At 38.9% G+C, this 16139-nt stretch overlaps 1 protein-coding gene across 1 annotated transcript in view; it reads left to right on the forward strand.

Moving 5' to 3' along the window:
- The first annotated feature begins 6738 nt into the window (after nucleotides 1-6738).
- The window catches only part of nid1 (nidogen 1), a 22806-nt gene continuing 13405 nt past the window's right edge, over nucleotides 6739-16139 (forward strand). The window contains exons 1-9 of the mRNA XM_015379598.1: nucleotides 6739-7006; nucleotides 11511-11813; nucleotides 11891-12117; nucleotides 12198-12457; nucleotides 12641-12781; nucleotides 14817-15068; nucleotides 15161-15361; nucleotides 15442-15675; nucleotides 15773-15910. Coding sequence (XP_015235084.1) covers nucleotides 6803-7006; nucleotides 11511-11813; nucleotides 11891-12117; nucleotides 12198-12457; nucleotides 12641-12781; nucleotides 14817-15068; nucleotides 15161-15361; nucleotides 15442-15675; nucleotides 15773-15910 — 1960 coding nt within the window. The 5' untranslated portion in view covers nucleotides 6739-6802. The remainder of the gene's footprint in view (nucleotides 7007-11510; nucleotides 11814-11890; nucleotides 12118-12197; nucleotides 12458-12640; nucleotides 12782-14816; nucleotides 15069-15160; nucleotides 15362-15441; nucleotides 15676-15772; nucleotides 15911-16139) is intronic.

A 16139-nucleotide genomic window follows, 5' to 3' on the forward strand; every position in this document is an offset into this window, starting at 1 on the left:
GTCTCTGAGCAGATTAGCTGCTGAAAGAGCAGAAACGATGGCGCTCTGCCTCGCATCACTGGTGGACAGATGAAGATTACTCAGCATGAATGAAGTAAAATGAAAATAAAAGATCAGAAAAGGGGATTTCACATCCCCTTATATCAGTGGTTCCCAAAGATTTTCTTCTGGGCCCCGCTTTTGATTACAATAAAATTTCAATAAAACTTCCTCTCCTGGTGTAGTTTCACTAAATACGGCCCATTTCCTATATGTTTGCAGAGTGTGTTTAGAGTCACATGGAGGCAAACATCAAGGAATAATAATGTTTATTATTAATAAACTGCAGGAGTGGGAGTAGAAAACATGAGTAGTAAAAACAGGAATTAAGTCAAAGTGAACTGAATGAAGGACAGTTGATTTCCAGAATAAAACCCATCATGTTCATCTCAGCTTATTTCATTGGACTTCTTCCCTCCTTTTCATGATTAAATCAGGTCTTCAGAACCACAATGAAACTAACTGAAATGAGTTCTAATCAAAGGACCCCAAAATTAAATTATAAAAAAAATATATTACTGCCCTCTTACATTTGTACCTTACTAACACAGAAAGGCATGGCCTCTTATGTCCTGAGGTCCAACAATCAGCTGTTGCTCACTGTTCCTTTTGCCTGCACAGAACTAGGGAAGAATGCCTTTAGCTACGCAGCTCCTTGTGCAGGGATTTTGTTTTTACAAAGAAACTGGAACTTGACTTAGTTTTTATCTTGAAATGCTTTTAAGTCGAAAGTGAAAGAATTTGAAGCAGCCTCAATGATCTGTAATTGTTTTACTTGATATGTTTTTATTTTTTATGCACCTGTCATTTATTTTAATGTATCTATGTTTCTTATGTAACTTTGCTGCCTCTTGGCCAGCACTCGCTTGAAAAAGAGGTTTTTAATCTCAATGGGATTTTTTCCTGGTTAAATAAAGGTTAAATTAAAATATATATATATTTATTTTATTTATGTCTTAATCAGTGTCATTGGGTGTGAGGCCCTCTATTGGCCAGCAGCCACTGGTTCCAACATCAGTCTCCCCACAGACAAGGAAAGAGATACAAGCGAAACCAGATCTACTGAGTGGCAATGAGTGGGTAATGGCGTCCAAAACTGGAACAGTGTATACGTGAGAGACAAATCTATCCTTCAAGGTGTGGAAGATAACAGGTTGCTGCAGAAGGTTCTTAGTGACATCTAATGTCGGCAAATAGATATAAATTGTATAATACAATTAATCCAGTTGTAATCTTGTTTTTTATTCGGGCCAATGTAAATACACAGCCCCACAAGGGAGTTATAAAAAGTGTTGGAGCTATATTTATTTCTTTATCCATTTGAATTGTGTAATTCTTAAACTTATATATTTTTTGTATTATTTACAGACTTTATTTATAGGTTAATTGTTGAATTTTGTGTATTTATTTTTTGTTGTTTTATCATTTTTTTTCTTTCTTTGTTATGTACAACAGGAAGAAATGTGGGCGGTCCACTTTCTATAATTGTAGGAGCCTGGTAAGGACCAGCAGGCATTTGGGTTAGGGGCCTATGGGTTTTTACCAGTGCAAGAGAGGTGACAGAGCAAGGAATGTTTGAACTCTGTAATATTGCAAAAAATATAGGAAATAAATCAACTGAACATCTACAAGTTTGGACTTCAACTTCTTTTGCCTGTCTCAAGAAAACGTGACCCCAGTGCCTATAGTGGCTTATTGGAAGTTTATTGGATGTGTGGTTTGACAGACAATCGCCACTACAGAAAGTATGTTGGACAATGCTAGACTTCATCATCCTATAATAGGATTTTCTGCAGTCTGGAGGCAGTCTCCCACCGACTGTGAGGACTCCCTGCCCATCCATCATCAGGGTTAATGGAGATGTTTAGAAATGGACCCATTTTGGAAGTCAGCTGTTCTATGTTCTCCTTATTTTACCTGTTCATATGCTTATGTTCTGTTGCCCAGTTGTTCTACTGGGAACACAGTCATTTGTCCATTCCAAGAAATATGCCTGCTTTAAGTATCATGTCAAGAACAAATGCCAGTACTGTCATTATGCATGTAAAGTCCATATTTCCCCGACATGGAATACCAAAGACTGTAGTGAGTGACAATGGTCCTTATTACAAGTGCAAAGAGTGGCGTAACATCCAGCCCTCAGCATGCGAAGGCAAATGGCAAAGCTGAAAAGGGGGTGAACATCATGAAACACATTCTGAGAAAGACCACAGATGGCAATTCAGATTCTCACTTAGCTCTTCTAAGCAACAGAGCTGCCCCACTTGAATGTGGTTTATCTGCAGCAGAACTTTAATGAACAGCAAATTGCGCACAACCCGTCCCTGTTACACAGACATCAAGCACAACACAGGGATACAGACAAAGTTGCAGAACATGAAATGGAAACAGAAACAGCTTTATGACCAGTCAACGAAACCTCCGAGTCCACTCGCCATGTGGTACCACGGATGTGGTACGAATTCAGGATCAAGATGCATGGAACAGCAAGCAACTCTACTCCAGGAGGTAGATCCTACGAACTGAAGACTGACAAAGCCTTCTGTAAACAAGAAGTTATTTTGAAAACAAAAGAGACTGTCACAGAGACTGAGATTAATGCTAATGCATTCAGAGCAAGCAGAGCATCAAATGCTGAAAATGATGGACATTTACAGGAGGACACAAGCAATGTTCAAGCGAAATTACCTGTCCTGAGAAGATCTGGGCACCAGACAAAAGATTTGATAGACTGGTCTTCATCTGTTAATGATTACAACAATACAATTACTTCTAAGGCCAGTAGGTGGCGGCGTTTGACTGCACATAAACAGAAACGGCCTTGAAGTTACTAAATCTGGCTCTCCAATACTTATATGATTTAGTTTATTATCATTAAGTTATTTATAGAGTGCAAAAATGTAATCAAATATTAGATCGAAGAGCACAGTTAATTCAGCACGGTAATGAGTTAAATTTTTGTTTCTGATTGAATTGTATGAGTTATTTGATGAAACTTCAATCCAATTTTACTGAGCTTACATTTGATCCATTTAAGTTATTAATGCAATAAATTTATAAAAAAAAAATGTGGCAAATTATTTTAAATTAGAGTTGTCATAAAGGTGTGTGAGCAGCCTTATCATTAATCCCAGAAAACTGGTCAAATAAATTCAGACAAATGATCCATTTTAAAATCATTTTTAGATCATAAGTTTTTGACAGAACCCTTTTTTTTTACAACTAACTGCTGAAAAGGAAAAAAAGTTGGTATATTTGGAGTTGCAAATGTTAAAACACCTACCGAATGATTAGAGGAGGATTTCTTTTATTTGTTAAGTTTAAGGACAATTTTAATTTTTACAGAATAAATTGATTTTGACAGCTTATATGTCTGTATTTAAATCTTAATCATAAAAAGATCATAAAATAATGTTGCTATAATCTTTTGCTGCTGCTGTAAAACCATAATTTCCGCATTGTGGGACAATAAAGGAATTTTCTATTCTATTCTAAAAGATGTCTGTTTGGCAAATTTTCATTACTTTTTTGGCCTCAGTATACTTTCTATTGTTCCCATGTTTTCACATTTATAATTTTCTTTCTCTTATATGTAAATAATTAATAGATCACATTCAGGGGAGCCAGGTGACACAGCTCTATTGCTTTGCAGAGAGAAGCTCCTGTTCTGTTCTGCATGGAGTTTGCAAGTCATCCTGCATGTGCAGGTTATCTCCAGTTACTCTTGCTTCCTCCTATAGTCTAAAAATATGCATGTTTATGCATAAATTAATCAGTGTCTCTAAACTACCCTTTTGAGTGAGTATGCTTACGGTTGTGTTGCCCTGGTTTAAAAAATGCACCCTTTCTGTCATGATCTGTTGATCTGGATTTTATTTATTTATTTTCTTTTTTCAATTTGGGTTTTCACTTAAACTCTGATTTATGTGAGTCTGTGTTTTCTAAGTCATTAGTTTCAATTCTATTTAGTGTAAGTTAAGTTATTTTCTAGTTATATTCAAGCCATCTTGTATTTCTTAGTTACTCTCTGTTGCCCCCTTGTGGGACTATCCTTTCCCTTTGCTCCCTTCTAGTTACTTCTGTCTACACCTGCCCCCAATTAGCTGATTATTCATTGTTCTGTTTGGCATAAATACTCCTCCTCTGCAGTTAATCTTGGCTGGATTATCTTCCACCCGTCTGAAGCCCAGTATGCCCCTCTGTTCTGGGTTCTATGTCCCCAGGTCAGTTATTTCTGGATTAATGATTCTGTTGCCACCAATTAATGATTAAATCAACAAGAAACCACCACAGCCTCCATCTCTGCCTTTGGGTCCTCTACAAACCTCGCTGACACCAGAGTGTACCCAACCTATCTTCCAGTGTGTTAATTCTGTTACCTGCAACAACCCAGAAACAGCCCAGTCTGTAACTTAGACCTTGTGTATAGTCATAGAACTGTGAGGATACATTTTGAATGTATAAAAAACGTATTTTATTATGAAGGACAGGAAATCTCAGCTTCAATAATAAGCATTGTGATTCCTTGAAAAAAACTTTGATTGGGAATTATGGTTACCATGGGAACTAAATACCATAACAAAAGCCCCAAAAGAATGAAATGAGTTTTGCCAAAGTATTGGATGGATGACTGATCATCTGTTAGTGGGTCAGAGACTCCTACCAGCATGTCCTCATTATCCCAGCTGGGGTTGAATGTGATAGCTGCTGCAGCATGACCCGTGTGATTAACAAATGCCGCACTGCTTTATATTACTGCCGTTTACACAATATCAGGCCCACTGGGCATAGAGCTCTCTTGGTGCTTACTGGTCCATATGCTGATGATCCCATGGCCTGAAATCAGCTCTGAGATTTCATACACAGTGGCCTCTGAACGGATAACAGCATCATCATCTAAATACACTGACTTTCAGTGAATTTTGATATTTTGTGTCTTTAATGGAACTTTTGACTATGAACCAAAACGCAGAAAGAAAGACAGTTCTTTACAGTGTGATATTTTTCTATCATTTATTTGTATTGATTTTTATTATTCTGACTTTTATTGAACAAAAAATACAAGTTCAGCTTCTCAGTAAATCAGACATGACATCATAACATAGAGAAACGTTTTGTCTTTTGCAACACTTCCATATACTTTACAGTGTTTTGTGAATAACTGCAGTTACTGCAATATATATATGGATACATATAATTAATGTAATATAAATTAAATATGAAATAATTTAGAACACCCTTGGTGATGATGACTTGGCTTTGTAAGCTTGTGATTGGCTAATTTACCGCATTGAGTTAAATACAGGCAAACCTGTGGATGTCTTTTCTTATCTCTGCTTCTTTGTCTGACATCACTGAAAACACGAAAAGACGTCAGGAAGGATAAGTGTCATGGAGACACAGTTTGTAGTAATATTGCTTTGCTGGAGGAAGTGTGTGCATGGGTTAGAGTTCTTTCTGCATGGAGTATGCATGTTCTCCCTGTTAATACTCTGACTTATCCCCACAGTCTGAAGACATGACTTTTAGGATGTTTGGCACTTCACAAAACAAATGGCACAAACATAATGTGGAAGTTTTAAGGCAGCATCTCCTGATATCTGGGATTCAATTGCTCTTTCAAATAGACAACCGCCCTAAACATACCGCCTGACATTAGAAGTTTGAAATCAATTCTACTTAATACATTGAATAAAGTACAAACATCTAAATTCCTAAGTTGGGTTGTTGTGGGAGAGGTTTTTTTCTTCCTGCAGTCACTGTAAACATGAAGTTTAAGCAGAAATTCAATCTGGAGACTCTTAACAGGGGCAACAGCAGCATCGGATGTAAGAGTTTACCCTACAACTGAAGATTTGACGGCTTTCTGTTTCGTGTCCTTGGGCAAGACACTTCACCCGCATTGCCTACTGATGGTGGTCGGAGGGCCCCTGGCACCAGTGAACAGCACACGCACCTTCTCCGAAGCCAGTCATCATGATCCCCTTCAGTTATCTACTGGCTCAGATTCTCTCTCTCGCACCTCCACCCCATCTCCTCCTTCATTCTCAGACCTATTCTCAGTCCCACTCAGCCTCTGGCTTATTCCACCACCAATGCGTGGACCCCGGGGGAAGACTACTCTAAACCTTTTCTTGGTTACTCATCCAAGCGAATATTGATTCACAGCATCAAAGTCTTCTGCCTGGTCCTGAGCGCCAAAGAACTTATTTAACTTATGTCTTTATCTACTTCTGTCTCCTTGAATCCCAGTCGGCCTCAGCAGATGGCCTCGCTTCTACTTAGCCTGATTCTACTGAGGTTTCTTCCTGTTAAAACTGAGTTTTCCTCTCCACTATCGCTCCATGCATGCTCAGTGGGAGGGATTGCAGAGTGAATGGGTGCTTGCAATCAATAGGTTTTCCTTAGATGATGGTGTTACCTGTGTAAATAAAGTGAATAAAACTTTTCTAATTGCAGATTTTCTCTGTGTGAGTCTCTCCAGGTTTAAATCTAGTTTTTTTGAATATTACATTGTGGTTAATATTCTTTTTTCTTCTATAAAAGAAAACAAACAAAACACAAAAAGTGCTTTTTAAATAAAAATACTGAAATAAAGAAGTTTTCTGTTATGTGTCTGTAATCTTTTTTGTGTTCTGAGCCTTTGGCGGTTCGCTGCGCAGCACTCCGCCCACTCCTTACGTCTCCACTCCAGGGCCAGCAGTTCATTTAGTCTTTCTTATTTCCCCAGTCTGGATGTTCTGCTGCTTGTGAAACTGGAACAATGGGTTGGTTAAATTCAGGATGGTTCCTTTGGGCCAGTTTTGTCGGATTCATAGCATCCGTGCAGAGCATAAGACGAGACGAGCTTTTCCCTTTCGGTTCGGGCGCAGGAGACCAGTTATTGGACCCAGCGAATGACCAGACATACCGCCTCTCACTCACCAAGCCCCTGTTTTTTTATGATGGCACATTCGACAGTATTTTTGTAAGTAAACCAGTAATTCATTGATTTGTAGCGGAGACTAAGTAACCAACATGTATTTCTAGGTTTTTATTGGTTGTTTTGGGGATTTCTTTGCGTAATTGCGCATAACCCAAACAAGAACGCGGCCAGAAACAGCATCCGTTTACAATTTCTGAAAGTTTGAAAATCTTTCTCCAGCGGTTTTTGTTGATCGTGAGTATTAAAGCAAATCTAATAAGTTTTAATCGCCCCTCCTAAAGCTTTTGGAACCCGCTTCTCTTGCTTATCGTGTCACTGTTTACATATCCAACCCCCCAAAAAAGATCCAATGATGAGTTTAGGTTGCATAAAGCTCTGGTATGTGAAAAATGTGCTCTTGGACCAAATTTTCTGAGAATGTTTAATCTTTAATTTGACTGTTTTCCCTAGTTGTTTAAAAAAATAAAAATCAACCTTTCGGGTGAACAAACCGCCCTTTATGCTCTGATTCTGATGTCTAAAACATCTGCTGATTGTGCTGCACAGCCAGGAGTCACAGCAGATTGAATGTGTTTAGATCACTCAAGGTTGAAATGAGATACATTTTCTCTACAGAAACCGACCAAGCATTAACAGTTTTAGATCAGTTAGGATTGCAAAAATATCTTTATAAGCTAAATGTCTTGATAATTATAGAGATAATTACTTTTAAACTGTCTTCTAAGGTAGAAGTGTCTTTTACCTGCTTTACCATAATTATTTTTCTTTCAGACAGAACTGATGTAACATGTACTCTGATTTCTATAATAGAATAGCAATCCCTTTATATTTCTGCTGTGGGGTAATCTGAGATGTGAGAATGATAAAAACAAATGTAGATTGAAGAATATTTACTGGTATAGATCAGTTTGAATAATTTATCCAACTCTGTTAGGAAACTCTCTTTTCTGTGAGATCAAGGTGAGGGTTTTGTACTTGCAGCTCCATAACTTTGACTGTGTTGCCCTTGTGCCACTTTGTATCAAGCTTGGCTGTCTCCTTTGGGCCATTATCCATTAGGAAGAAAAAAATGTTCCCCCCTTCCCAGTGTAATGATGATAATTATGTAACTTTTTGTTTTATTAGACCGGGTCTCCACCAATTAAGATCTTTCTCACTGGGAGCCTCTTTTAACTGTTATCTGGCTTTTTATGTTGCATTTAAAGAAGAGTCTCTATAATCAGCAGAGATGGGAAGTAACGAAGTACAAATACTTCGTTACTGTACTCAAGTAGATTTTTCAGATATTTTTACTTTACTTTACTACTTATTTTTATGGCGACTTTTTACTTCCACTCCTTACATTTTTACACAAATATCTGTACTTTCTACTCCTTACATTTTAAAAATTTGGCTCGTTACTTTAGTTTTGAATCATTTCAATGGAGTTACCGTTATTATTTTTCACGTCATCAATACCAAATTCAATCTAATTGGATGGGAATCTACGTTGCATTTGACGCACCACTACAAGATGAATCGACAGATTCGGCGGAATTCATTCGCGGCAAATCATTGCAGCTTGGTGGCGGTGGCGTTAGCATAGTAGCATGGACGACGAGATGATTGAAAATGAACACAACGGAGATCTAGTCCTATTGGCAGACTGTACTTTGTTACTTTTACTTGAGTAAAGAAGTTTAATCAGTACTTCCACTTTTACCAGAGTATTTTTTAACACTTACTTTTGCCATCTCTGATAATCAGCTTCAGCAAACATCTCCACCCGAGGTCTTTCTCATTCTTGGACGTTATAATTGATCATCAGTTAACTCAGGTGTTGTGAATTAACCTATCAGTCTGACTTGTCTGTTGATGACACCACTGTCGGTGGTCTGACTCATGACAAGTCTTATACAGACCAGTTGTGGATCAGCTGATGCAGTGAGAGACCTTCAGTATGTTAGGAGAGGTGATGGTGGACTTCCAGAGAACACCCTCCACTACCTCCCGACTCTTCTCAACGCTGCTTCTGCTGTGGATTCTGGGAACCTCCCTTTCTTGAGAGGCCAAGCAGACGATCCAGCAGAAATTGTACATCCTGGTTGCTGGTCATGCTGTCATTATTCATTATGCCCTTTATTCGTCCATCACTCGGCGGTTTGGCTAATCCTCAAACACGGCAGGTCCAGGCTGCAACCACCATATAGTTCTGCAAAGAGGATCACTGGGACTCTCTGGGTGAAGGAAAGGTGCCGCTAACACATCTGCATATACACATCCTGGAAACAAACTGTTGAGACTTTTGATTTTAGATCAGGCCTACAAATGCTGTTTGTAGGAAGAAAAAAAAACACCCCACATTGACAGGCTCTTCATCCGCCTCATGATCATTTAAAAGTCTGAGTATCTCTTCCTCTTTTGGGAAAACATGTATAATTTGTATACAAACAAAATGATTAGTAATTTCCTTGTTATTTATTTATACTTATAGTGTCTGGACTGGGAGGAAAGGGGAATCCAAGTTTATTCCTTGTTTGTGTGCTCAACCTTGGAGCTTAAAGCTTTGATTCAAGAGCCTACAAAGTGGTGACATCTTTATTTGGGCTTTACAAAATGATTCAAGGACATTTCAACCAGCTTTTAACCAATGGTATCACACTGTTAGTCGCTGCAGTGTGATAAAAATGGGCGACTGTGTCTCAGTGGGAAGATAAGTTGTATTGCAATCCATAAATTGAAGGTTAGATCCCAGTTTCTTCTTGCCACATGCTGATGTGCACCTGGGCAAGGCACTTGGCTGAAAGTTAACTATCAAAATATCAGTGTATGACTATTTTATAATTATGGCCTAAGTGTAAATGGCTTTGAGTGGACGGTATGACCTGAAAATCCCAGTATGTTTAACTTTTAATATAACTATGATCCTTTTTTAGTTTATCAAGTTAAATCCTAACTGATTTTATTAGTTTTATATCATTATCTATTAGGATATGACTAAGTAAACTAAGTTACATTATAGTTAATAGTTGTTTTCCCTTCAAATTTTATGTTTGTTAAGCTGCTTTATGGAATTGGTGATGTTATTATAGAATTAACTAAATTGGTTTTAAATAAATAAACATAATACAACAAAAATACTGTGAATTTAATTTAATATGAAAAAAGCTAAATTTACAAAAAGAAATTTCTGTTTCTAGAGTTCTAAGTTGTCAAAACATTTGACACATTATTAAATAAAAATTACAAAGTTGTGTTTCAGAATATTTTGTCAAAAAACCCAGTTAGTTACAAACCAAAAGGGCAAGTAATCAATGCACAAGTCCAATTAATCTGTTAAATAAAAGGTTTGCTATTCTAGACATTTGATCAAAACAGCTTTTAAAACATTTTATGTGTAATATAATCAGTGTTTTGTAAGTAAGACACATTTTCTTTAAGTTCCGAAACCTGATTTTAATATTTCAGCATCTTGCTTCCATGAATAATGAATGTATGTTGTGACTTATGAATGAAAACAGATCATTTACAGTGAAGACATGGATGTGATATAATGAAATGTTCTTAACTTTTTACCTTAGTTATTAATGCTCTTATTTGATACATTGATTCTATTGTTTCCAAGTTATGATAAGGAATAGTTTTAACAATGTAGTGGACTTTAAAATGTAAATTTATGTGTTCAAAAATAGTTGAGAAGCAAACCAAAAAAATACTCCAAGATGTCTTAATTGTAGAAATAACTCAGTAAAAGATTCAAGGAGCAAAAAACATCATCATCTAAAATGTGTGATCCAACTGATCGTGGATGTTTAGCTTTATAACATCCAGTTTCTACAAATTAAATGAAAACAGCTAAATCTGTGCTATGATGTGAACAACGCAGCATCGGAGCTAAGCTTTCCTTTAAAGAGTTCTGTTTTTCATTTGTGACACAGTCTGTTCTGAACTGTGAGCCCTGTGGGGGTTAACTGTTTTCCACTGGTTAGAGTGCAGACATGGTTAAACAAAAAGGCCTTTCGTAATTAGGTCAAAGGGTGTTATCATCTCCTTCTGGGGGTAATTTACATTTTATCAAGTCTTAACATATGTTGACAGCTATCTATAAAGGTCCGTCTCTCCTCTCCACATCTGTGAGATCACACTGGCTGATTATTCCCCCAGTTTGGCAGGAAGTTTCTGTAATGAAGATTAGTTTGCAATCTTCAAGCTCTCCGGGGCAGTTCTTCAGGGGACAGGACAGGAAACGGCACAGCCTGGACATGGAAGAGTTTTCTTGTTTTCCTTACAGGAAGGATGTGTTTTCATAATCCCACTGGTTTTAAGACTTCACGTGTGCTCGTATTAAACTAGTAAGTGTGTAAAAGCTGTATTAAATGGGAGCTTGTTTGTTCATTAGAACTTGGAGGGAACAAAACAGCTCTTTAGGATCATTAGTGTAATGAGTTTGGAAAAGAGATCAAAGGGAGTCAGAGTAAATTGAGTTTGTCTGTGATGTTTCAAAACAAAGCTTAAACCCCTTTTTTTATATTCTTATCTAACTCGTTAGTTTTTCCTTGTATTTTAGATCAACACGAACGGTTTTGTCGCCACAGCAAAACCAACAGATGAGTCGGCATACCTTGGTAAAATGCCTCCAACGTTCGGCATGGTGGCAGCCCTGCAGGGAGATCTGGACACCAGTGACGGTGTGGGGAGAGTTTCCTTCCGTCAGGATTATAGCCCAGATGTTCTCCGTCGGGCAGCTGAGCACATCAACAGGGCATTCCCGGAGGATGATGAGGTCAGTCCCACAGCTGCTGTGGTGATCACCTGGATTACCGTCGCCGCTCATGAACCCCAATCCAGAGAAGATGGTATTGAGAAGAAGGTGAGCAAGATGCGACTCTGCAACCAGTCGGTAGTTGAGCTAATCATTAACAACCTCTGATATTTTGTTTTGCTTAGAGGAACACCTTCCAGCTGGTTCTTGCATCTCTGGACACTGCCTCATATGCCATTCTCCTCTACCCAAGGGATGGGGTACAGTTTGTAACCACGCCTTTAGGAGACGGTGATATGATCATGCATGCTGGCTTCAGCAAAGGTTTGGTTGAAGGGTTCTCCGGTCCCATACAGGGACAATATTACCGCACCACCACAGACAGCGAGGCTTCTGTTAGGGCGTTGGCAGAGTAAGAAGCACCCAGAAGTAGTCACTGTTTCACTGTAGTGTCCGACTTTTTCGAATCACATCAATCTTCCTGTCTCACAGAGAGACCAACTCAGGCATGCGTGGTGTATGGGTGTACGAGATTGGAACTTCTCCCCATTTTTCCAACGTTGCTCCTGGGGAGGTCACCGATCTGCCAACGGAGGCCCCACTATCCGCTGCTGAAAGCCATAGACTACAGAATTCCTCTCCCAATAATCCCGACGCTGGGCAGATTGAGGTCCTTCCCGTTCAATACCAACTACTACAGCCGCAGAACCCAGAAGTAGTTGAGATCGATGACGCAGAGATTGATGTAAATGGTGAGAAAAACTAAAACTTTTTGTCATGATACCACTACAAACTTTTAGTTCGTTTAGGACAGAATAAACTAAAAACAGACCTTTTTTGGGACACAGCTTCCCATTAAAAAGGGCTTAACTGAACTGTAAATATTTATCTGTGCTTGAAATGTCTTATTCTTTCTTTTTTTCCTGGGTTCTTAGTGTTCACATACCTTCCTGGGACATGTGCCACCAACAGAAACAAGTGCTCCCACTTTGCAGACTGCAGAGATTATGCCAGTGGATACTGTTGCCACTGTAGACCTGGCTACTATGGAAACGGCATACAGTGTGTGGCAGAGGGTATGCTTCTTTTCCAATTTTTTCTGAAACACAAAATAATAAACTTCAGGTGTTCCGGTTTTAATAATATTCCACATTATCATGTTTTCCAAGGACCTTTAACAGCTTTTATGCTAATATAGCACTACAATCCCCCTTTATCATTCAGTCTCTTTTATCACTGCATACAGTTGGAGAATGCCCAGATATGCAAACAGAGAGCTTTAACAATTTCTATTCGCGCATCTCCTAAAAATCATTCCCCAGAGATGCTGCAAATGATTTTGCGTCTTTAGCTCCACACCGTTTCTGATTTTCATGCCTGAAGTTACAGTTCTATTAGAGCCTCTAAACAGTGGGCCTGAGTTGCTTCATATTATTTCGCTGAAAGACATCGTCTTTCTCAAATTTGACCAAAGTAGATAGCTTCTGTCAAAGTTGAAAAACTATTTTGTTTTTTGTCTTTCATGACATTTTAAAAATGGCTTACTTGGAGATTTAATAAAGGAGAAATGCGAACACTAATTTCCATCAAGATCCATGGGTTTAGGGGGAAAAAAACAATATTGGTCCAGTCTTTTTTTTTTTAAATATATATATATTTTTTTAATATCTACGTTTTATTTAATATTATTGCAAAGCATATGGGCACAGTCCTTGTATCGTCACAGTTTTATGAATGGAATGTTCTCTTATTTCAAATTTTGAAAGGGCGGTTGTTAAAAACATGTAGACAATGTCATGATTTTACAAAGTTCAGACCCAAATGCAGAAAAACTGAACAGAGAGACCAGGGAAAAGGTTTAACAGGTTTTATTGAAGAGGTTAAACAGAGGGAGAAGTGTTGCTCGGAACACTGCTCAACCGGAACTGTAAAGTGAGGGGAAGACACAACAGTTAGTTCAGGCTCAGTGGGGAATTTGACTCGTGAACTTGGATAAGAGGATTTGATTGCCGACTCAAGTTTCCAGAGAAGTTGTTGAATCCTTGACTCCTGTCTGTGTGCCGTGGTTCCAGTGTTTGTCTGATTCGGTGGAGGGCGGAACAGGGTTTACCCAGAATGCGGTTGATAGTTGGTGAACGGAGAAACTGACTGACACTCAAATTTCCTGCGGTACTTGAACGGGTCGTAGTGGAGAATAATCCCTTTCTCAGTGAGAAGCTCAAACGATCTCTTGGGGAAAGTGGATCCAAACCTCCTGTTTAAAAACCCAGCTCAGTTTGAAGCTCAGCTGATCCTTCCAGGGAGTAAAGGTCCGAGAAATCCAGTTTGCAGGATGACTTCCTGCTGAGAGGCAAAGACAAAAACAAAGTTAAACTCAGGTCGGCAAAAACTCAGTTTGACTCAGCAAAAACTCAGCTTGGCTAGAGTACCTAAAACTGGCAAACACTCTGGCGTCGAGGTAGTGTCAGTCAGCAGCTTAAGAGCACTCCATTTAACGAGGAAACCATCAGCAGGTGTGTGAGGAGGCGGACCAGAACCAGGCGCCTCCTGGTGGATGAAGGGAGACAAACACAGAAACACAAAGACAAAGACAGGAGTCCTGACAGACAAAGTCATAATTGACTTCAAAAAGCGTTATCAAGGCTTTTATGAAATTATTACAGATAGAGGATTAGGTTTATTGCAGCTTTTATTCCCTACAAATATTAATGGGTTCGTAATAGTTTGTAAAAAGTTTTATTTCCTATGCCTAAATTAATACATGAATATTTCTAAAATCTTTTGATTGATATAGCTGCTATATAAGAATCATTATTTTCTTTCTAAGAATTTTTGCCAGCTGTTGACATTCATTTGTGGTTTAAGAAATAGTTTATTTCTGCCTGCACCTACATTTATCCACTTTTCATTCATTTATATATGTGATATGTATTAATATACTAGTAATAATAAATCAGAGACAATGTAAATAAACAGTAGATTCAGAATTTATATTTATAATCAGGGACTGGAGTATATTTGAATGTCCAGTCCATTGTCAGGCTTTCAATGATGAATATGACGTAGTGAGAAATGCTCATTATTAAAGAGGTTTATCTTTGTGTTTTGCAGGAAAGCCACAGAGGATGAATGGTAAAGTAAATGGACGGCTGTTTGTTGGCAACTCTCCATCTCCCATTGAATTCAGCAGCAAGGACCTCCACTCATACGTAGTGGTCAACGATGGTCGATCCTATGTTGCCATCAGCGATATTCCTGCTGATCTGGGGCCTTCTCTGATGCCGTTGTCCGCCATCAGCGGTGCGATCGGTTGGGCCTTTGCTCTTGAGCAACCTGGCTTTAAGAACGGCTTCAGCATTATTGGTGAGGAAGTAAACTACTGATGCTGGATGAGGCATTACCATTCCTCTTTTTTTCAGAGGCAGGCTCTTAACTCTCTTCACTGTCCTACGCAGGGGGGGAGTTCACCCGACAGGCTGAAGTAACCTTCCTCCCTGGGAACGAGAAGCTGACCATTAGACAGGAGTTTAAAGGGACTGATGAACAGGACCACCTGGTGGTGAGCACCACCATTAATGGCCAAATCCCTGAGGTGCCTCTAGGTGCAAGCATCCAGACAGACCCTTACACAGAAATCTACCAGTACAGCAACAACTGTAAGACATTACTTCTATCCAGTCTCTGAACCTTTAATCTGTCATTATTTTACTCACTTATCTGGCTACTTACCTTCCAGTGATCACCTCATCCTCTACTCACAACTACAAAGTGATTTTGCCTGATGGCTCCAATGAAAACAGAAGGTATCAATGGAATCAGAGAATTTCCTTCCAGGGCTGCCAGCATGGCAATGCTTTGAGCGATATGAAGCCTACCCAGCTGCTCAGCGTGGACCAAGTCTTTGCTCTGTATGATGCTCCCAATAACCTCCTTCGTTTGGCCATGAGCAATAAGATTGGTGATGTAAATGGTGAGGGCAGAGGAGGATTTAGTGATTACACTTGAGTCCTGTTCTTCTTGCTGCAACCGATTAAAGGAAAAAAAAACAATGTTTTCTTTCTTTTAAGGGGGGGAACCAGCAGACAACCCATGTTTCACTGGGAGACACCGCTGTGACACCAATGCTGTTTGCCGACCTGGCCAAGGAAACGACTTTACATGCCAGTGTGCCTCTGGATTTAATGGCGATGGCCGTACATGTTTTGGTAAGACTGGATGCAATGAAACGCATACACAACAGCCACAGTGATACTTTCTGATTCAATTGATAGTTTGGCACATGGTACAAATCATAAAGGTGGAAGAAGGTTCTGGTCATATGATAAAAAAATAGATTATTGCAGCGTAATTTTGTTGATATTTAAAAGGGACAAAGTGTCTTACCAGATATAAGTTGGTAGATAGATGGAGATAATCACAGAGCTTTTCCGAATT

Source organism: Cyprinodon variegatus, unplaced genomic scaffold, assembly GCF_000732505.1.
Source record: "Cyprinodon variegatus isolate N-32 unplaced genomic scaffold, C_variegatus-1.0 Scaffold195, whole genome shotgun sequence".
NCBI lineage: Eukaryota > Metazoa > Chordata > Actinopteri > Cyprinodontiformes > Cyprinodontidae > Cyprinodon > Cyprinodon variegatus.